A 24156-nucleotide genomic window follows, 5' to 3' on the forward strand; every position below is an offset into this window, starting at 1 on the left:
AGTCTGCTGGTGTTAAAAAGAATACGGCAGACCGGACATGGCCCGAAGTAAATGTCCTTGCGCTCATAAAGAGAGGAAAAAATGACCTGATGAAATAGACAGGGGCTAATGAAGAACTCAGGGAGAGAGCAAAAAAGTTGTATCCAAATAGGCAGCAGTAGAGTAGATGTATTCAAAAATAACCCAAAAAGAAAGAGAGGGGAGAGAAAACACGTACTAACCCTGTAGTCTATGCCAATGTAGTGCCCATAGACATATGGGGGACAACCAGTCACTGGAGCCTGGAATAATAGCTGAGTGACCAAGGGATAAATATTCAGATGTCCCTGGAGCGGTGTGTCCTATATATACCAATGCATAAGGTAAGTATCATGAGAGGTAAAAAGGATTCCAATATAAATTCAAACCCCCAGGGTAACAAAGACCTACTATTAAGTGTCCCAGCCTGGCGTGTGGCGTGTTGTGGCTTGGTCCATGCCTAAGATAGAATGGCTCGCTCCCTGTGTTTATATGCTGGTGTATGTCACCGGCGCATGCGCCCCGGTGTGTGCAGCAATGATTGATATGGGGAGAGAGGCCGGCGCATGCGTGCGTCACTCCCACCGATGTTGTCTGTGGTGGAGCGCAACGTTCATGGAGTGCGCAGAGATAGAATAGAGAGGGGAGGGGCCACAGTAATGCGGCTCCTCCAGATAGGTATAGAGCGCTCGTTCCTAAACCTCATCAGCAGACTCGATAGGGGAACCGATGAAGTACTTATAAAGCACAGTACTAATGAAAAATATCTGAAAAAATGACAAAAATGAGGAGATGAACAAGTATGTAGTGTATCATCAATTCAAAAGAAGGCAGATGCAGAACCACTTATGCAAAAGGAAAAGAAACTGAAGAATTGGCCCCATAGTCTGACATCATCTAGTGGAGATAACTAAATACAGCAACCTGTATTATTTCATATGAAATCATCCCCAACCTGGATATGTTCTCTGAGGCATATATCCGGCAGAGTATTAGTAGGAAAAAAAGTACTAGCTATCCATATACAATTCCTGCAAATCGAATCAATATAAAAAATGTAATAAATAATATCCAGTAAATCAGTACTAACAAAAAGAACAAAATATAAACCCTGCAGGTATATGGCCCCAGATATGTATGGACCATAGAGTGTTAATATTCACAAAACCTTAAATTATTGTCTGTCCCTTCCTCTCCCTTGGTTTATTCATCCATCGTATGAATGTGGTACAGTTTCTCACTTGGGGGCCTAAAACTAGATCATACCCAGAAAATTGGGAAATGCAAAAAAGGAAGGGAAATGTGCTTGATTCAAGATTGCAATGGTAGGTAGAGAAACCCCAGGATGTTGTGGGTGTCTACCACTATGACAAAACAGAGGAGGGGGGGGAAACTGTAGCTGAGTCAGCTCCCGACAGTTTATCCCTGACCCTCCCATGTTCCAGATGTGAATCCCTCCAGGAAGGCCGATAACTAATACAATCATTTAGGCCAGGTGGGGACATGGCTTGTAAGGCCACTATCCACCTGGTCTCTTTTTGTAGTAGGATCTTGTCCCAATCGCCCCCCCTACTACTGGAATGCACCCGATCGAGTACCAGAAATTTGATTTTGGGAAAATTTCCCTGGTGGATGTCCCAGGCATGTCTGCCTAGGGGTAAATCAGGATTACAAGTACGCATGCTAGTTATATGTCTACCCATCTGCACATGTAGTTCCAGCTTCATTTTGCCCACATAGAAGCAGCCACATGGGCATGTCAACAGATAGACAACCCCATATGTGCAACAATTTGCAAAATGGGAAGGTCTATATCTTTGTCCATTAGGTAATATAACATATTTATGTGGCTGCTTCTATGTGAGCAAACCGAAGCTGGAACTACATGTGCGGATGGGTAGACATATAACTAGCATGCATACTTGTAATCCTGATTTACCCCTAGGCAGACATGCCCGGGACATCCACCACATTCTTGTTCATCTCCTCATTTTTGTTTTTTTTCAGATATTTTTCATTAGTACTGTGCTTTGAACGAGGGTGTATGGAGGTCTTTTCAAAAAATCTCATATTTATGGTGATAGTAATGAATTGTATTGTAATAAATCAGCGCATCAATGTTTCATTTTATTTTAACTATGTCTACATAAAAATTGTTGTTATTATATTACTCTTGCATATTTCTTAGAATATCATTGGCTGCCTTAAAAGTCCACTTAGGGGAACCCCTCCTTTTTATGTTAGGTACCTATGTACTCAATGTAACGTTATCTTTTATATTTTACAAAACAAAATTGTATCATATTGTGTTTGTATGCACTAAAATTCATTAAAGTGTATTTAATCCAAAATAATTGCACTTGAAATAACTCTGCACAAATATCATGTGACATAAAAAAGTGCAACTAAAATTTTTTCTTCATGGCCTTTGCTTTCAAAAAATGTATAATCTTTGGGGGCCCTAAGTAACTATCTAGAAAAAAAAATGACATGTGCGTGAGAAGTGTCAGAATTGGCCATTGATCAAGTGGTTAAGCTCCTTTCTCCAGCCCTGTTGTGCAAGTGGGAATCTTTAGGCCAGGTTACATAAATGAGGAAAGCATTCAGCAAAGGTGTACTAAGGATGACAAACATGTAGGTTGGAGCCTTGGGTACTTGGAAGATCATCAATAGTTCATGCCTTGAGTGTTCTACCACCACTACTATCAAGGCCACAATCTCTGAATTTATGGACAATTTTTCTTTTATTTATTTTATATGTAGCGCTTACCCACAAAGGAGATGCTTTTTCTTGGGTCTCCCATTCCTGTGCCCATGACTCTGCAAACAGCCCCACGGACTCTGACTTTTTATTACATATGTACATGCAGTGCCCCAATGGAAAAATAATATTGTATGAGACAGCAACAATAATACAGCAAACAGCTAAACCCTAGCAAGGAATATATTGCAAATAGATTAACAATAGAAAGAAATACACAGTAAAGAAAACAATGAATTGTAGGGAGCAACTCCCTCCCTAACTAGGGAGAATTACATTACACTAGAAGTTCAGCAGATTGTAATATACTTGCTTCTGCTGGCCAGTTCGTTGGGGCCCAACTGCTATGTTGGAGCATTCAGGATACTGTCCCTTTAAGCACCGATGATGCCACTGTCTCTAGTCCCTTTAAACACAAATAATGGCACTGGCTTTGATTGCTTTAAGCATTGAGAAAGGTATTGGCTCTCTGATACTTGTAGACAAAACAGTCCCTCTTTTGTCAAAATTTAGTGTGGATCTTGCCAGCGGCCTCTCACCAACTCCTATGCAAGTGATTCTCTCTGTGTTCACTGTGTGAAGGGCAGCCAGCCAGTGTCCTCAGTGTCCGTCCCCTTGTTCAGAGAGTTGGCTCCTCCAACAACCGCTAATGCCCCAAAATGTCTGTCACTGTTCCTCTGTCTCTCTCAGGTGCAGTGGTGAGCAGCCCTAGTGTCCATTCAGTCCTCTCAGAACAGCTTCAACACTTCCTCTTCTCAGCCCATGAAAACAGCAGGGAACCACCTTTCCTCCTTACCCCAGTGTCTTGTGGGATTTGCAGTTTTTCTCCTATTATATTGATTGGTTAAATCATAATGTCAAAATGTGCTGCAATTTAGACAGTCTGTATCCAGCGTTTTAGGTTATGACACTTCTTACCTTTCCACTGGGCTGCCAATAGTGTAAGTAAGGAGGGGCTGGCAAAAGTATCGCTGACTATTTATGCAAACACGTCACATGGAAGTGGAAAGGGTTACCTGTCTAAAACATCTACCCATTACCCCCCCCCCCCCTCTAAAAGGCTGCTTTCACACTGGGGCGGTAGGGGGCATCGGCGTTAAAACAGCGCTATTTTTAGCGCTGCTTTACCAGCGGTATGGGCCACCAGAGGGGGGAGGAATCAGATAAATTGACCTTCTACTTTTGTCTTGAAATACTCATTTAAGTATATCCTTATGTTGGCTAAGCATGTTTGTGTCAAATCTGATTGCAGTGTTATGTGCAGAAGTAGTACTTTCTTTTTTCTTTTTTTAATCCAGTTTCCTTCCAACCCAGAGCAATGGCAGGACATTGCAGTCCAGTTCCATTAGCAGTGGGATTTTCCCAACTGTGGTGGTGCTATTGATGGCAAGCATGTCCAGATTGTACTACCAGCCAACTCTGGCTGCTATTATTTTAACTATAAGGGCTTTTGCAGCATAGCCATGCTAGCTGTAGTGTCTGCCAATTACAAGTTCTTGTATTTGGATGTTGGGAAGAACGGCCGCAACTCAGACGGTGGAGTGATTATGCAGACAGAGTTATACAAGCGGCTCCAGAATGGCACCTTAAACTTGCCACCTGCTGAGAAGCATGTTAAGGGCCTTAATTTTGTTTTCATGGCAGATAAGGCCTTTGCTCTGGGGGGAACATCTGATGAAGCCGTTTCCTATGAGGACCCTCACTCCAGAGCAGAGAATCTTCAATTACAGGCTCTCTCGTGCCAAAAGGGAGGTCAAAATCGCTTTTGGCATCCTATCAAGTCGTTTTCAGCTGTTTGTGACTCCATTCAACCTGGCACTCTACAAGATAAACCATGTGGTCCTGTGCTGCTGTATCCTACAAAATTTTTTAAGGAGGAATGCTACCAGCTACCTAGCCTCACTGCCAAGTGACATGGACCCTGCAGTGGCAGGCCCAGCTGAAGAGGCTGCAGCTCGTCTGTCTGTGGGCGTGCTGATGGCTATTGAAAATGCCTTGCTGGATTGCCGTCCCAAATTGCCCGAGATTTTTGGCAGAAATACCTTGAATATTTTGTGTGTAGAGGTGCAGTGGCTTGGCAGCAAATTGTAGCTGATCATGTCTAATCTTTTTTTTTTGAGATCATAAACTCATATTTCATTTGACTTACTGTTGTCTGTGTTTCTTATATGTCTAATATGTTCCCAAATGGGCTTTATTTTGGACACTTGCTCCAATAGTGCAAATGTACCTTAAAGCGGAGTTCCCTCCACTTTTGAGAGGTGGTCTTAAACTAAAGACCACCTCTCCACCCCTCGTTTTTGGATATTGAAAAACATTTTTGTTTCCCTTTAGTATCTTTTTTGGAAGTACAAGTGTACTTCCGATTTAGCCGTGCTACGGCCCAGGACGTCACGTCCTCTTCTGTGGCGAGCACCCCCATTGTCTTCTGGAACCTGTGTGCGTCCCAGAAGAAAAGCTGGCCATTCACAAAGTGCTGCGGGGCTCGCGCATGCACAGTCGGAATCCGTCAGTTAAGCCGCAAGTTAGAATGACGGCGCCTGCACCCAATCCGATGGATGGATCGGCCTCGGGGGGGCCAGCATCGCGTGCTCCCTGGAAAGGTAAGTGTCCTTTTTAACCACTTAAGCTCCGGACCATTTTCTGGCCAAAGACCAGAGCACCTTTTGCGATTGGGCACTGCGTCCCTTTACCTGACAATTGCGCAGTCATGCGACATGGCACCCCAACAAAATTGCCGTCCTTTTTTTCCCACAAATAGAGCTTTCTTTTGGTGGTATTTGATCACCTCTGCGGTTTTTATTTTTTGCGCTATAAACAAAGAAAAGCAACAATTTTGAAAAAAACGCATTATTTTTAAAATTTTTGCTATAAAAATATCCCCCAAAAATATATAAAGAAACTTTTTTTTTCTTCAGTTTAGGCCGATACGTATTCTTCTACATATTTTTGGTAAAAAAATCGTAGCAAGCGTTTATTAATTGGTTTGTACAAAAATTATAGCGTCTACAAAATAGGGGATAGTTTTATGGCATTTTTATTAATAATTTTTTTTTTTTACTAATAATGGCGGCGATCAGAGATCTGTATTGTCACTGCGACATTATGGCAGACACATCGGTCAATTTTGACACATTTTTGGGACCATTGGCATTAATACAGTGATCAATGCTAAAAAATTGCATTGATTACTGTAAAAATGTCACTGACCGTGAAGGGGTTAACCATTAGGTGGCGCTGTAGGGGTTAAGTGTGTCCTAGGGAGTGATTCTAACTGTGGGGGGAAGGGGCTGTGTGTGACACTACACTGATCACCGCTCCCGATTAAATGGAGCGGTGATCAGTGACAGTGTCATTAGGCAGAACCGCGAGATGCTTGTTTACATTAGCATGTCCCCATTCTTCCTCACCGTGATACGATCGCGGGTATCCCCGCGGACATCGGATTCACGGGACCCGCGATCACGGTCACAGAGCTCCCGGCGGGCACGCACTCCCGCAAGCCACCTCTTAAAGGGCAACGTATAGGTATGTTAATCTGCCTGTACGTGCCCTTCTGCCGCAGTATATCTGCATGAGGCAGTCGGGAAGCAGTTAAAAGTCAGCAGCTACAGTGGTTTGTAGCTGCTGACTTTTAAAAAAATATTTTTGCAGCTGGAACACCGCTTTAATTGCTACATGAGGTGACAATATCTTCTTCAGCTATTTATTATGGTGTGCTGTGGGTCTGCTACACACACAATGTTTTTTTTCCTAATGGCTCTAATGCATGAAGTTCAAAAACATTATACCTTTACAACTCCTTTAATTTTTTTGAGGCTTAAAAATTGCAGGAGTTGTCCACATTTAAGAGCACATTGGCACTGTAACTACAACTTACGAAATACACTGGTATTGAGAAATGAAATAATAAACCACACATTGTTTACTTGACATTTTACTTAACATTTTACTCAAAGCACATTCACTTGTGCTTTTTAAGGTTTTAAAACAAACCAACATCTTGGTGTATAACATGTATGTTTTGCATTATTTCTCCTTTTTTTGTGACTAAACAGGCATGTTCTAAACCATTAGATACACATCCAAAACTCAGTAACTTACAAAGTTCAAGTTTGGTAAAGTGAAGGGCAACCGAGACATTAGTATCCCAAGACTGTGTGGGTGTTGCCTTCCTCATATGGGGTGATCTCATCCCTCTAAAAGTCAAAATTTGAAGCCACGTACACGTAGAGGCCTACCAATTAAATGTCCCGTATGATACCATGCCTAAAATGTGTGTACTTACAAACATCTATTTTTCTAAAGCCCCAAAACACACAGTGTTTGAACATGTGCTATCTCCCATCATGGTGTATGAATGGATACAAAACAAAAAGCAAATATTTGGGACATACGTCACCCCCGTCCGGCGCCAATCACCTTGTGTAGGACGTAGGATGAAAACACACAACTAGGGATCTTGATTTAAAGGCAAGTGAAGAAGCCAATCTCTTAGTCAATTGGCTGGGGAATGAGTAGTCAGAGCATGCAAGGAACATCAGAGACATTAACATTAGATACCCAACCAAAGGGCTGAGCATGATATGGGAGAGGGTTGATGAATGTTACGGTTCCCTAGAAGTTATAGAAAACTCTTTTTAAAAGAATAGAGGACTTTCCCAGGATTCCTAACAAAGGCTACCAGAAGCTGAGAGAATTGAGTGACCTAGTGACAGAACTCCAAAAAGCCAAAGCAGAAGGAGACTTGCCAGGCCTTGCCTTTCTGGACACAGCCCGTGGCATTAACTCTATAGTGCAAAAGCTTCCTTACAGACTTCAAGAAACCTTGGTTACACGAGGCTCCAACTACAAGCAAAGGCACAACGTCCCCTTCCCACCATTCTCTTATTTCGTGGATTTTATTTGCCATCAAGCAAAGATTAAAAATGATCCTAGTTTTGACATCTCATCATCTGACTCTGCTTTCCCTAGGTCAAGTAAGCCTGCTCTAACCCGCAACTTCAAAGACGCAACTGTTTCAGTACGCAAAACAAGTGTATCTCCAACTCAGAATCCAAGCAGAGAGTGTCCTCTTCACAAGAAGCCTCATCTGTTGTTAAAGTGCAGAGGTTTTAGAGAAAAGACTCTCCAAGATCCCAGAACCTTCCTCAAAGAAAACAGAATTTTTTGCAGGAGCAACAAGACACAGTACCTCCTGTAGTTACACCCCAGTGCACCCAAGTTTGTGGAGAAGGTCTGTCTAACAAATCCTGCTCTAAGATTTGTCTTGCTACAGTTTACCCCACGGGTCGCAGAACCTTCCTCAAAGAAAACAGAATTTGTTACAGGTGATGCCCTCGAAGCTGCAGATGATGGAGAATCATGCCTCCTGATACTGCTAGACCTTAGTGCAGCATTTGATACGGTGGACCACAATACTCTACTTGTTCGCCTCACAGAAGTTGCAGGAGCCACAGATTTGAGTCTAAAATGGTTTGCATCCTTCTTAGAGAATTGCTCTCAGACAGTGAAACTTGGAGCATTCACCTCCGACACCCAGACAATTTCCTGTGGAGTCCCCCAGGGTTCACCTTTGTCGCCAGTGCTGTTCAACATCTACATCCGCCCACTCCTCAAAATCATCAAAAAATCAGACCTCTGCTTCCACTCATACGCTGACGATATCCAAATCTACTTTTGCATCACCGGACAAAAAGACCACTATCATCAACTAGAGCAATGTCTCACTTTGATAGATGACTGGATAACCATCAGTTCCCTCAAACTCAACGGGTCAAAAACAGAACTTCTCCTCCTAAACGCTAATCAAAATCCCAAAACCAAGACTCCATGGATACCTCCCACCATCTTTGGACAGACCATCTCCCCGAGCACCAAAGCCAAGAGTCTCGGAGTTATCTTTGACTCAGAAATGACAATGGATGCACAAATAGGATCAGTAGTCAGCGGATCTCACCATCTCCTCTGCCTGCTACGCAGACTCATTCCCTTTATCCCAGAAAAGGACAAAGCAGCAGTAGTTGGAACAATCATCAATTCCCGTCTTGACTACGCAAACTCACTCTACATAGGCTTACCCCAATATCAACTTGCGCGCCTACAGGCCATTCAAAACGCGGCGGCAAGACTGCTAACAGGAAAAAAACCCTGGGAGTCCATCTCCCCATCCCTGAGGAGCCTACATTGGCTAACGGTAAAGAATCGGATCACATTCAAGTCCCTCTGCCTCACCCACAAATGCATACAAGGAAACGCCCCTCAATACCTCCGAGAGAAAATAAAACACTACACACCCAATCGCAATCTGCGATTATCCAACCAAAACCTCCTCCTCGTTCCCAAATACCGCTACAAAGCAAGGGGAGAACGTAGATTCGCAGTCCAGGGACCTCGGCTATGGAATACTCTTCCGACTCACATCCGCATGGAAGAAAACCATCTGGCCTTTAGGAAAAAACTAAAAACCTTCCTCTTCTAAGAAGCTGCTCAGACAAAAAACGCATTAGCGCCTTGAGGCGATTTAGTTTGCATTTGCAGCACTTTACAAATCATTCATTCATTCAGGTGCTGCGCATCAACTTCTCACCCTGGGAAAGACTGTAAGATGAGCATCAACTGCTCTGAGTGCAACAGCACAGCGCACAACACAGCTCTACATCCAGGGCCAGTGCCATGGACTCTTACACCCCCACCCCAGTTGGAAGGGCGTGGTGGGGAGCAACAAGACACAGTACCTTCTGTAGTTACACCCCAGTGCACCCAAGTTTGTGGAGAAGGTCTGTCTAACAAATCCTGCTCTAAGATTTGTCTTGCTACAGTTTACCCCACGGGTCGCAGAGAAAAAACAGTGAAGCTATACGTGATCCTGGACAATCAAAGCAACAGATCACTCGCCAGCTCAGCCTTCTTTGACACTTTCAAAATCAAGGAAGCCGGCTCTTCATACTTACTCAAGACTTGTATAGGGGTAAGTGAAGAAACTGGGAGAAGAGCCATTGGTTACCAAATCCAATCCTTTGGTCAGACAACCCTGCCTCTGCCAACTGTAATCGAGTGCAATCAGCTCCCAACGGACAGAGAGGAGATCCCTACACCCGAGGTGGCACTTCATCTACATCTCATCCCTGAACTGGATCCCCAGGCTGAGATAGTGCTTCTCCTTGGGAGGGACATCATCAGAGTTCACAAGGTGAGAAAACAAATCAATGGTCTACACAACTCCCCCATGCCCAAAAGCTAGATCTAGGGTGGGTCATCATAGGCAACGTATGCCTAGGGAGTGTTCACAAACCAACCAGCATGAACTCTCTCTTTACAAAGACACTAGAAGGTGGGCGTCCATCCCTATTTCAGCCTTGCACTGACAGATTCCTCATAAGAGAGAAGCCTGCCAGTGTAATTCATTCCAACCCTTACACCGCTAATCTTCTTTGTCATGAAGACAGAGATCATTTAGGGTGCTCAGTTTTCCAAAGGACTAAAGAAGATCACAAAATTGGCCCATCTATTGAAGATCATATCTTCTTGGAGATAATGAGACAGGGATTCTACAAAACTAATGAAAACAACTGGGTGGCACCCCTGCCTTTCAAAGCGCAGAGACCCTGTCTTGCTAATAACACAGAAGCAAAAAATGTAATCATCCGCTGTATCCAACAAGAGACTTATGCAGTAACACTAGAATGTCTTCAAAATTGCAAGAACATTCCAAAGAACTGTCCTCTAAGGAAGCTCAACCCCTTTATAGACAATGAAGGACTGTTAAGAGTTGGAGGACGTATTTCAAATGCAGGACTTGATAGTGGTGAAAACAATCCTATCATAATACCAAATAACCATGTTGCATCTTTACTTGTGGAACTCTACCACACACAGACAAAACACCAAGGACGTTTGTTCACAGAAGGAGCCTTGCGTGCAGCTGGACTCTGGATAGTGGGAGCCAAGAGACTTGTGAGTAAAACCATTTTCAAATGTATCACCCATCGTAAGCTTCGTGGTATGTTTCAAACCCAGAAAATGGCCAACCTTCCTGCAGACCGACTCAGTACAGAACCCCCTTTCACAAACGTCGGCCTTGATGTGTTTGGGCCTTGGGCTGTCATCACACGACAAACCAGAGGAGGCAGTGCCAACAGCAAACGTTGGGCTGTCATGTTTACTTGTATGTGCATCAGAGCTGTACACATAGAAGTAACTGAGTCCTTAGACACATCCAGCTTTATCAATGCCCTGAGACGTTTCATCTCTATTAGAGGCCCTGTCAAGCACATACGCTCTGATAGAGGAACCAACTTTGTTGGAGCTTGCAAAGAATTGAATATCACTTCAAACCTTGACACAGAACGTGTAGAGAGATACCTTTCAGAACAGGGTTTTACATGGACATTTAACCCCTACACTCTTCTCACATGGGAGGTGCCTGGGAGCGTATGATTGGTATGGCTCAAAGAATCCTAGATTTAATGTTCCTACAATTGGGAACTTCAAAACTCACACATGAGACTCTGACAACCTTCATGGCTGAAGTGTCAGCTGTAATGAATGCCAGACCTTTGACATCTATACCTAATGATCCTGAAGATCCTTTCTTGCTTACACCTTCCACTTTGCTCACTCGGAAAGTTGAGGTGACCACAGCTCCTCCAGTCAATCTAGACCCAAAGGACTTATACAGATGTCAATGAAAAAGAGTACAAGTGTTAGCTGACACCTTTTGGAACAAGTGGAAGAAACAATACTTGTCTAATCTACAGACCAGGAACAAATGGCAAGACAGCAAACCCAACTTAGAGCCTGGTGCCATCGTTCTCATGAAAGACTCTCAATCAAGGAGAAACGAGTGGCCTTTGGGTCTGATAACCCAAGTGTTTCCCAGTGAAGATGGAAACATCAGGAAAGTTGAGCTCAAAGTCATTAGGCAAGGCCAGCCTAAACTTTTCCTCTGACCTGTTTCTGAACTTATTTTGTTACTCTCCTCCAGAGGGCCATGATACGTGGTATCCGTGGGAAACCAGTTGGGGAGTGTCATGCCTTCGTTAATAAGGCTTGTAATCTTATTGACTTTTTGGTTTAATTAGATTAATCTATGCTGCCATCTAGTGGCCATTTTTTTTATAACTGCTATAATCTATTTCAATGTAGTCATTTAGAATAGCTAGTTAGATTTGGTACATGCAAGCCTCCGTACTTTCAATCCCATCAGGCCTTGCGTCAGCTTCCCTTTTCCCTTTCACCCTGGAAGCAAGCACATTGGCTGCTAAGCTCTACGCTAGCCATCCGGATCCATCTTCAGTATGTTTACTACTTGTGTCTTCAGCTAGATCGATAAATAGGGAGGCACTATTTGTATGATCTTTTATTAATTGCATTTTGTTTGTATCTGTACACACGAGCGGACTTTCCGGCAGACTTGGTCCGGCGGACCGGACTCCGTCGGACAATTCGATCATGTGTGGGCTCCAGCGGACTTTTTTTTCCCAAAAGTCCGACGGACCTAGAAATAAAACATGTTTCAAATCTTTCCGACGGACTCATGTCCGGTTGAAAAATCCGCTCGTCTTTATGCTAGTCCGACGGACTAAAACCGACGCTAGGGCAGCTATTGGCTACTGGCTATCAACTTCCTTATTTTAGTCTGGTCGTACGTCATCACGTACGAATCCATCGGACTTTGGTGTGATCGTGTGTGTCCAAATCCGTTCGTTTGAAAGTCCGGCGGACCTATGCTGCATAGTCCGTCAGAAAGACTGTCGGACCTAGTCCGTCGAAAAGTCCGCTCGTGTGTATGAGGCATTACAGTTTTACTCTATCTTGTATCAATAAAAGTTCAAAAGAATTCTGCGCCTACCTGAATGCATTGGTATGAGAGGAGTTAACAGTGTGCCCAAATACACCTCAGTCACGTGTAGTGAGGGGCATAACCACTTACCTACCCAGTCTATTGTTGCTTGCAACCTGCTTGCGCTTCCGACACCTACACTACTAGGAATTTACACGTTTCAACTACTCTATAATCTTGGCCTTGTCAAATTCCATACATATAATCTTGGCCCTGGTGCCTGGGTCTCACAAACTCGGGTACATAGCAACACTGCCAGCTCCTTCCACCTCTTCCTTCTCCATGTTAATGTTAACTACATACTTTGCTAATGTGCGGAGTGGGAGTTTGGTTTGGACATCTAAGCACTCGCCATGTATACACATTTGAAGCAAGATTCCAAGAATACTTGTGCAAACAAGAGGCTCCCAAATACTTTCTTCCTTTTCTAGTTTGTTTCGGCCCTCACTGCGACTCGCGTCAGGGGATTTGACGTCCACAATGGCAATGTCTGTGCTGGGTCCAGGAGACAGATCCCATGGCTCTAAGGAAACATCCTGGGTGAGCTAACCACACTCACTTTTCTCTAAAAAGAAACAATACAACATTCATTAAGCCACCCCAAATCCCATCTGTTTCTAGCATCCATTTTGCTACATTAGTTGACCAACCTTGCACTTGGTCTGATGTCAATGTTTGCTCCTGACTAGTGGACTCCACTATGCTGCACTCTGGATGGTTTTCTGTGAAAAATGCATAAAAAAAGGGAAGGTGATGGCATTTTCCAGATGACAAATACTTGACAAGTGCCAACATTAAAAAAGTCCTGCAGTTGCCCCCCCCACCCCTCTTGTCTCCTATGGGATATGGGATATATGATGACTATCCTAGCAGGCGTGACTCTGTGTGACTAGAAGCCCTGGGGCCTCTCCTTTACCCATGTCTACACTGGCAAGGCTGCATTAATGGGCACTGATGAGCCAGGCAGCAACCAGAAAGTGTTCTTTACCCCTTAAGTTCTGCCTTAAGTCCATGGCCTTTGGCCCACCTAGAAAAACTCCTGTTGGTGGCTAAATGAGTGTGTTTGAATTTGGCACTTACGTTTTTGGGGGGAAGATGGCCTTGTTGCCTCCCCTGTTGGGGCCCGAGCGAGGGTAGCCTCCCTTCGTCCCTTGCGGTGGCTTGGCTGAAGCATCCTTTTTTTTGCCTCCCTGTTGAAAGAAAAAAAACTGTACAAAAAAGAAATGAATGTCCAAAAACATGACCAAATAAGAATGTTCATTTATGCTTTATTTTTACCTTCATCTTTGGAATCCCAAGTCATACAGAGATTTTCTAAAAGCTTATATAGAATTCTCTAGAGCTACTTGGAGAAAGAACATACAGACAGCTAATCTACACATATACATATTGTTTAGATAAAAATATTGCTTACTTTTTTATGATCTGATGTATTTACTCCATCTGGTCTTGTTCCTGGAGTTTTAGATCAAACCATCGTTTTCGGATTTGGTCCTTTGATCAGTCCACCGAAAATTCTCTGTGCAAAACGCTGATGACCTTCTCCAAAATGCTGTCCTTTTGGTCCTTTCGTAATTGCGCAGCTTGCAGTCATAATCGTGCTTCTCTAGGTGCGCATCATCTCCACCATCTCACCCTTGCTCATGGGGGTTGCTTTGTGCCTCCTATTAGCTTCACAATGGTGGGACTGGCTGCAATGTTGTCCCTCCCGAATGTTCCCCTGGTGTGTCGCATGCAGAAGAGAGATGGTCACGCCCCAGTGTCATGACGCGCTGAGAGCAGAGTTTGACACATGCACAGTGTGTATAAAGCCAGAATGCACAGTCGATGGAACGGCCGTAGGAACGATCTTGGAGTGGAGGAAGATCAATCGCCAATGCATGAAAGAAGCAGAAAATGAAGGAACAAGTGGAAATTGGGGCAAAGGGGGTTAGTGGCCTATACTGTTAGATTGAGGCCTATATTGGGACCAGCTTATGGGTTAAGCCAGATATTATGGTTTGTTTTGTGTTCTGTCTTGCAGGCATCATATCATCATGACTGATAAGTTCACTTTGCCAGAATTTCTCCCCCATTTTTTTGAAATGTATCGGGAGCTGCCCTGTCTCTGGAGGGTGAAGAGTAGAGACTACTCAAATAAAATACTGAGGAAAGCAGCTTTCGAGAAACTGCTAGAGTTGTAAAAACCTGTGTGCCCCAGAGCAGACACCAACTACGTCAGGCAAAAGATAGCCAACCTTCGTAGTACATTTAAAAGGGAGCTGAACAAGGTCCTGGACTCTGAGAGATCTGGAGCAGCAGCGGATGACTATATGTCCCCAGGCTGTGGTATTACGACAGCCTGCGGTTTTTGACAGACCATACTGAACCCAGGCCATCGCTGTCTACACTCCCTTCTACGTCTGCTGAGGCCACAGCTCCTGAGGTCCGCACAGGTCCTGATGCACAGGATGAAAATGTGGAGGAGCCCAGCTTGACCCTGGTATAGCATTGTTGAACATATTTGTATCCAAAAATACAATGATGATAACTAGACGTTATTGGGAAAATATTTCTGCCTTAACAAGTGGTTTCCATATCAATAGACAGTAGGGACCAAAAATTATTTGAACAAGAATGAAAAATGCTGGGGTCAGAATGATAATCTTTTCTACTTTTCCACATTCAAATTGCAACAGTGAGGAGATCAAAATTGTGTGTGATTGATGACCAAACCAATAAAAAGATTCTAATTATGTCCCATTTTCATACACAGGAAAGTGTCAGTCTGGAGGAGCCAGCGGCCACCAGCCAGACTAGAGTACAGGATCCCTCCCCTACGCCCTCCTGCTAAAAGGTCCAGGAGGAGCAGGAATCTGGAGGAGGCCACAGTTGCCCTCTTTAGCCAGGCCACTACTGCCATCCGGACAGAGCCAGATGAGTGAAAGGGATTTGGTGTGGTGACAGACAATAGGTTAAGGTGGATGACCAGAGGTGAAGGTGTGAGGATCTCATCCTGCAACTCCTCAATAGGGGGCGACGGGCGATATCTATTCCATCACCCACCTGTGTGATTTTGTGGGCCCACATACACCACCTCCACAGCCAACCCACCACAGCCACTCCACCCACCACAGCAGCATGGCGGTCAGTGGCAATACCAGCTACAAGAACCCCAACAACCCAGCTGGTCTGGGGATTATCACCCCTTCACCCCTTATTCATTTCTATTATTTTGTGTTTTTTGGAATAATTTTTTTTTGTTATATTTTCTATATTTTTATATGCCTGGAATGCACTTTTTTGTTAAGTTCTTTGTATTTGGATGGCAGATAGCATCTCTAATTTAATTTGTGTTATTTTTTTCTGCACAATAAAAAAATTGTGTAGAATAATACTTGGCTGTGTTTTACTTCAAATGACAGTTTGGGAGTAGGCAGTTACATATACAAAATACAATGTAAAATTAACAAGGGACACCAACATAGTTGTATCTTTGATCTTAAAAACTCAGGGTTGATCGTGTTGTGGTAACTTGGCCAAAAAAATCAAAGAACAAGCATAATAATAATATTCTTGATATCACTAGAAAACAAATGCCTTTTAAAATACGTTTGGCATAACTCCATCAGTATCACCAGCAAAGCAGCTTCATTATTATCCAAGTAAAGAAGAAGAGAATGTGCGCTGCATTTCATAATTTGCTGCGTCACGAATGTTAATTCTCCATTACGAATGCTAGTTTACAAGACCAACCGCTTCCGGCTCGTTCCTTGGTTCCGATCATGCATGTTTGTACTTTCGACTTTTGTGTGACAGATTTGTGTACTGACCATCTGAAAATCAGGCGCGGAGCCGTCGTTTGTCAAAAATGTACTAGCCTGTCATCCAACATTTGTTGTCCGAAAATCGGAAAACAAATGTCGAAAGGTGCGTACTAACGGTAAGAATTTTAGACAACAGTCTGTCAAACAACAATCCCCTTCTGATTTTCGTACCATGTGTATGAGGCTAAAGAGTGGGCCAACTCAATATTGAACCCTACTAGGATTTTTTCCGACGGATGTTGGCTCAAACTTGTCTTGCATACACACGGTCACACAAAGTTGTCGGAAAATCCGATCGTTCTATACGCGGTGACGTAAAACACGTACGTCGGACTATAAACGGGGCAGTGGCCAATAGCTTTCATCTCTTTATTTATTCTGAGCATGCGTGGCACTTTGTCCGTCGGATTTGTGTACACACGATAGGAATTTCCGACAACGGATTTTGTTGTCGGAAAATTTTATCTCCTGCTCTCCAACTTTGTGTGTCGGAAAATCCGATGGAAAACGTCCGATGGAGCCCACACACGGTCGGAATTTCCGACAACACGCTCCGATCGGACATTTTCCATCGGAAAATCCGATCGTGTGTACGGGGCATAAGACTGGGATGCCATTAAAGTTCATGTGCGTGTAAAAGCAGGCACCCCAATACTTTTGGTAATATAGTGTGTGTCTAGATATAGATATAGATATAGATATAGATAGATAGATAGATATATATATATATATATATATATATATATATATATATATATATATATATATATATATATATATATATTGAAAACTATAAATATTGTACAGATTCATTTTATTTGCCTAAAATCTTTATTGTGTATGCTCTTTGTTTCATTTCAGGATATGGAGAGAGCTGTGGTCAACCTCCAATCATCCTGAATGGAGATAGTGTTGATACAAAAAAGCCTAGCTATCAATCGGGCTCTAGTGTGAAGTATAAATGTGCAAATTTTTATGTAATTGAAGGAAATGAACTTATTACATGTAGAGATGGAGAATGGGGAAAAGAACCAACTTGCAGAGGTAAGTTGATAGTTGAATGTGTAATAAATCAGCTCCACAGATGTGGGATCTAATTAGTCTGGATCAGCAGCAGATACTATATCACAGTATATGTGAAAATCAATATCAATATAATCAAGACCGCTCTAAAAAAAGTTAAATATGTGCAAAAAGTGTAAAAAATTATTTCAAATTTCAATAAAGTGCCAATGCAACCCAGAATTAATGAAGTAAAAACTGAATGCTTGCTTTAAAATATGTGCAAAGAAATTCACCAAGATATATATATATCTATTACAATGACAAATGCTGAATGGACCTCCAATTAAAAATTAAGTAACAATGCAAAATACGAAGTCCAAATAAAGTCAAAAGTTCAATAACTGCAATCTCTACAAGATGCAAGTCTGCAAATAAATCACAAAAAAATGTCCTCCACCAAAAGTATTCTTCTCTCACCTCCCAAAAAAACAGATGCTGGGAAGTGGCTCAATACATGTGCAGATGACGGGCCTTATTGGAGGGCATGGAGGGAGGAGCCGAGTAAGGGAGCTCCGTAGGTCCCGGGTCTCCAGCCCTGCATTCCCACGCCGATGCAATAGAAGAGGACTCAGAGCCCAGCCTGGCCCGCTGGCTTGCCACTTTCGCCCCCCCCTCCTCCCCTGAGACCGGATTAAGGTCGGTAAGAAGGTGAGAGGCTGCACTGGTGCGAGCGTGGAATAAACAGCCAAAGCTCGGACTGGAGTAAGCGGCGGATGCCGGCGGTGGAGCGGCCAGAGTTCGCTCCCCAACGGAGACACAGGAGAGGACGAAGAGGAAGAGAAAGGAGACCGGACTCAGACGGGAGGAGTGGGGGGGAGTGGTGTGAGCGCTGCGGGGTCCCCCGCTCCCCGTTCTCCTCGCTTATCAGTATCGATCCCCTGGCCGTGCCGCTGAGCAACCCCTCAAATCACAGGCATTTGAGGTTGCAGCAAAGAGGAAGGAAGGAAAAAAGGAGGAGAAGGGGAAAGAGAAGGGGGAAAAAAGAAAAGAAAAGAAATCTGCTCTGGATGGAAAGGAAGAGACGGATCCTCACCCCCCCCCCCCCCAAGATAAGCTAAGTAAACAAGCTGGATAAATATGTCAAAGGTTTATTTTCCAGGCTAGATATACATAGAATACTGTGAACTGTGTAAGAATATTGCTGTTCTCTCCTCCCTTGCAGCCATGGTGTAGATAGTTAAAATCGAAAATGAACTAATTAACAGCCGTCCCTAGGAGTAGGCTGTATGCTGAGAGTTGAACTTAACTTGAATTTAACTTCTGATTTGTATAACTGCATCACACGTGCGCCTTGAGGAAAGAAGGAGGAAGGAGGAGGGAAGGGAAAAAGAAGAAATAGAAGGGAAAAAACTGTTGGTATATAAATGGTGTTTAGTGGTGTTAAGTTCCTAGCCAACAAGAAAATATTTAAATAAAACAGAAGTTCCTACTTGGGTAGAGGAAGATAACTAGAAAGATATTATAGTTTACAATACTCCATAACAAGTAATTAAAGGAAATTGAGCCACTATGGTGAAAATAGACAGGGGGAATTCTCAGAAGTAAAAAATCCCAGTCGTACCGAGTGTTTTTCTCTCTCCTGGTTTTTTTTTTTTGTGGTTTCCTGATTTTGATCTTTTTTCCTCATGAGAGGCAAAAGCGGTAGAGGGGGCGGAGTAGCGGTCAAATCCCCACGCCCCGGTATAAGTCCCACTTCTGGTCCAATGCATAGATATGTAACCCAGGGAGGGGAGGAGGAAGGGGTCGCCACTGCAGTGGAAAAACAACAAAGTACTAAAGGAAGAACGTTAGACACTAAGGAAAAAAAAGATTAAAAAAAGTCAGATAAAAACAACCATAGATAATAGTATAACTCCTGATAACAGACCAGAGCAAGAAGAAGTTGAGCCCCTCCCTAGAATAGCAGGTGACCAGAAAACGGCCCAGCTACCAACAATGACAGATATGGAAAGAATGTTTGTGGCTTTGGAAAACTCATTAAAAGCAGAAATGACAAACCTCCATAAAGACCTGGGACATATGCTCGCTAGAGTCGAGGAAGTGGAGAAAAAAGCAGACACACACACAATAACAATAAAAGACTTAAAAAGAGAAATTCAAAGTCTAAAACAAGAACAGCAGGAACAGGCGTATAGATTTGAGGACCAGGAAAATAAGGAGAAGAGGAAAAATCTAAGAATCCGTGGACTCCCGGAAACTCCCAAAACAGAAAATTTAAGGGAGGTAATTGGGCAAGTTTTCAATCTGACAAGTACTAACGAAGCAACAAACTAATTAAAGATTGAAGGAGTCTATAGAACAAGAAGGCCACTGGGTCTCCCCCAAGAGATATTGTGGTTCGGTTTGATAATCTAGAAGGAAAGAATCAAATTTGGAAAAACTTAAAGGAGAAACCACCAATTGTTTATGAGGGAAGGGAAATTCAGATTTTTCAGGATCTATCCCAAGACACCTTGAGAAGAAGGAGGACACTAAAACCGTTATTAAAAACATTGAAAGACAATGGTCTTCAATATAACTGGGGCTTCCCAGCGTGTCTAAATGTAAAAAGAAATGGAAGAACTATAAGATTGAGATTTCCAGGAGAAATTCCGGAATTTTGCAAAAAACTGGAAATTCCCCTACCAAAAAACCCGGAGGAAACAACTAAAAGGACAGATAGGCAAACAGGGGAAGAAACACAATGGCAGTTAGTCTACAGAAAATAAACCGGAGGGAGTGGATGGGGGGGGGGGGCGGGGGGCTGGGGGGGGGACTGGGTGAGGGGGTAAAATAAGAAAATTTAAAGAAGGTGGCATCGGGGGGGGCGTAGGGAGGGAGCCCGGAGGAACAAGGCGCTCTCTGTTGATACCACCTTACCCGCCGAGGCGAGAGTGGGTGGGGACGCCAAAGAGAGCGCCACCTCAGGTTAAGGAGTAGGATTAGGAATCTTTAAAAAATCATATGGTACCTACTCATGACCTCTTGGTCAAATGTACTGGGTGGCGGGAGTCCAGGGCGGGGGGGGAGGGTGGGGAAGGGGGGGAACTGGCAAAGGGAAGGGAGCTGGGAAACTAAACGGAGGGAGGATAGGGGAGGGATTAAGATTGTCTCACCAGGAAGAATATGTGGCCGGACCGCTCCTTGGGTCAGAGGGGTTTGCTCGGGTGTCGGCCCCCGGAGGGGAGACCCCCCTTGCTTCCCGGATGGGGGCATGGGGGGGGCCCTGCCTTCGGAGGTGGCGTGCGGGTAGTCGGTGATGTAGATGGAAGAATTAAATAAAATAAAGGTTTTGACATATAATGTCCAGGGCTTGAACTCACCCCAAAAGAGGCGTCTAATCCTGAAAGAAGTGGAACGAATCAAGGCTGACATAGTCTTTTTACAGGAGACGCACAAAACGCAGGACTCAAAAGTAAAAATATATTCAAAAAATATTCCAACATGGTTTCACGGTGATTCGCCAATTAGAAGATCAAAAGGAGTTGCAATAGGGATCAGAAAAAATATTGTTTTTTGCATTGAAAAGATAAAAGCGGACCCAGAAGGACGTTTTCTCTTCTTGATAGGGACAATACACAATATAAGATATACGCCAGCTAATATCTACTGCCCTAATAAAAACACCAAAAAATTCCTTGTGGAAAGGCTAACAGAGCTACTTGAATTTAAACAGGGCAAATTAATAGTTGCAGGGGACTTCAATTTTACCATAGATCACAAGTTAGACTCTACGTCTACAGTATCGGATAGAGAAAGAAGTCAATCAAAGAGGCTCAAAAAAAATTTTCAAGAATTACAGCTAATAGATGTGTGGCGGATACAACACCCGGGTATAAAAGAGTACACATTTTTTTTCAACAGTCCATAAAATTTATACTAGATTGGACTACATTATGATCGAGCACAGATTATTGGAAGAAGTATTGGACTCAGCAATTGAAACATCAGCATTCTCAGATCATTCCCCAGTCTCTTTGCAAATAATACTCCCGGGAGAGTCCTGTGGAAGAGGCACATGGAGAATTAATGAAGAGCTATTAGAAGACAGGAAAATAGAAAAAACTATAACAGATGAGATCGAAAATTACTTTCGGGAAAATGACACCCCAGATTTGCCAAGAGCAACCTTATGGGAGGCGCATAAACCAGTAATTAGGGGAAAATTAATATCTATAGGAGCAAGTAGGAAAAAGGAAAGACATAAGAATATGCTGAAACTCCAAAACGAAATCTATGATCTGGAACAAAGACATAAAAAGGAAGCCCAAAAAGAAATACACCGGTCCCTGACTCTAAAAAGAGAACAACTAAAAGATTTATTGGAAAAGGAAGACAGAAAGGAAATTAATAGAGTATTAAGTGAGCTGTTCATGATGGGGAATAAAGCAGGAAAACATCTTGCAAACATTCTAAGAAGGAAGAGGACCTTAAAATATATAGAGAAAAAAAAATGAAAAAGGAGAAATAAAGAACAAAACTATGGATATAGCACAAGCGTTTGCACAATATTACGGATCGTTATATGCAATAAAAAACAAGAAACATACCAACAAGTTGAGAAAAGAAAGAAGAAGATCCAAATCTACTTAGAAAAAGCTAATTTGCCAAAAATTGAACCCGAGACATTAATGGCCCTAGAAAGTGAGATAACACAAGAGGAGATCAAGATGGCATTAAAAGAAACTCCAAATGGTAAAAGTCCCAGGCCAGATGGATTTACGATCAGATATTACAAAAAATTCCAAGACCAACTGATCCCAAGGTTGTGTGAATATCTGAATAAAATAGGAAAAGAAGAAGATATTAGAAAAGAGTCGCTGTTAGCATACATTACTATAATACCCAAAGAAGGAAAGGATAAAATGAATTGTTCGAGTTATCGGCCGATAGCTCTACTGAATACGGATACGAAGATATATGCTAAAATTCTGGCTACTAGAATAAAAAAACTGATGTCACTTTGGACAAATCCAGATCAGACTGGCTTTGTCCCGGGGAGAGAAGGAAGGGACAACAGCATAAAAACAATCTTGATGCTGCGGGGAAAGAAAGTCAGCATTTCCCCAGATCTACTCCTGTCAGTCGATGCAGAAAAAGCATTCGACAAGGTAGACTGGGGATTTATGATGACTACATTACAACACCTGGGTTTGGGACCTAAAATAATGAAGTGGATCAAAAATCTTTACAATGGACCTTCGGCAAGAGTAAAGGTAAACGGAAAGATATCGCTGGTGTTCGAGATGTGCAACGGAACACGGCAGGGATGTCCGCTCTCGCCCCTGCTTTATGTACTGTCCCTGGAGCCTTTTTTGGTGACCCTAAGAAACAACCAAGGGATTAAAGGAATAAAAGTTAAAGAAAAAGAACACAAAGTCGCCGCATATGCCGACGACCTCCTACTGTACGTGACTAAGCCCAGAGAGACATTGCAAAATATTTTGGAAGAAGTGAAAAAGTACGGCAAACTATCAGCCCCGATTCACACATGTGCGGTGCGAACTGAAGCTCAGGTTTCACTGGGGAGCTAAAAATAACTTGTTCAAAGGTTCATCTGCGTTTCAGCTGCGGATCAGAGAGCAGGGAGAGGGGAGGGAGAGGGGGGGAGGGGGGGTGTAGTGAGGAGAAGGAGAAAATCCATGTTCAGAACGCAATGCATCTGCGAATCAGATGCGTTCCCATAGAAGATACTGGGCTTGTAATTCGCAACGCAATGCCCAGAAAATGCACGCGTTTTTTGTGCAATGCGCAGTGCGAATGCAATGCACATATGTGAACCAGATGCATTCATATGAATATATTTTAAAATGTCCTGCGAATTGGATGCGTTGTAAGCCGCATCTAATTCGCATGGGTGTGAACCCGGGCTCAAATTTTAAAATAAACCCCATAAAAACGGAAATACTGAACCTCAAATTGGGGAAAAAAGAAATCCTGGCCCTGCAAACAGAATTCCCATTTACATGGGTAAAAAAGGAGTTGCCCTATCTGGGGATTAAATTAACACCATCATTTGAGAAAATTTATCCTGCAAACTACATTCCACTATTAAATGAGATTAAGGCAGAAATAAAGAAGATAAACATACAATCAATATCTTGGATTGGAAGGGTGAATACGCTCAAAATGGCAATATTACCAAAAATATTGTATAAATTCCAAATGCTACCAATAGGGATCCCACAAAGCTTTTTCAAAATCATGCAAAAAATATTCACTAAATTCATCTGGCAAAACAAAAAACCAAGAATAAAATTTGCACTAATCTCCAGGAAAAGGCAGCACGGGGGCTTATCAGCACCTGATATTTTTAGATATTATAAAGCAGTAACTTTAGCACGAATGACTGAGTGGACTAGGGAAAACAAAGAAAAGAAATGGATCGAGAAAATATTATAAGCAAAACCACGTTACACAAAAATATTTGGGTTTCAAATAAACATCGCACATTAGATCCTAATACACATGATTTGACAAAAAACGTCTTTAGAATTTGGGATGCACTACATCGGAAGCAGAAGTGGGAACACAATTCACCATTAACTCCCTTCACGGGAACAAATTTTTTCACTCCAGGTGAAGACATATTTTGAAAGTTTGAAGTAATGAATCCACAAATAAAATATATATGAAAAAAATGCGCCGCGCCTAGGGGTGTAACTGAATAACTGTAAATCTAA

The 24156-nt window shown here is 42.8% G+C and overlaps 1 protein-coding gene across 3 annotated transcripts in view; it reads left to right on the top strand.

The window, feature by feature from the left end:
* Nucleotides 1-24156, top strand: part of LOC141117114 (coagulation factor XIII B chain-like) — a 124278-nt gene that overhangs the window by 63591 nt on the left and 36531 nt on the right. For all 3 annotated transcript variants that reach the window (XM_073609741.1, XM_073609739.1, XM_073609740.1), the window contains one exon: nt 17291-17473. In XM_073609741.1, coding sequence (XP_073465842.1) covers nt 17291-17473 — 183 coding nt within the window. The remainder of the gene's footprint in view (nt 1-17290; nt 17474-24156) is intronic.

Source organism: Aquarana catesbeiana, linkage group LG13 (assembly GCF_042186555.1).
Source record: "Aquarana catesbeiana isolate 2022-GZ linkage group LG13, ASM4218655v1, whole genome shotgun sequence".
Taxonomy (NCBI): domain Eukaryota; kingdom Metazoa; phylum Chordata; class Amphibia; order Anura; family Ranidae; genus Aquarana; species Aquarana catesbeiana.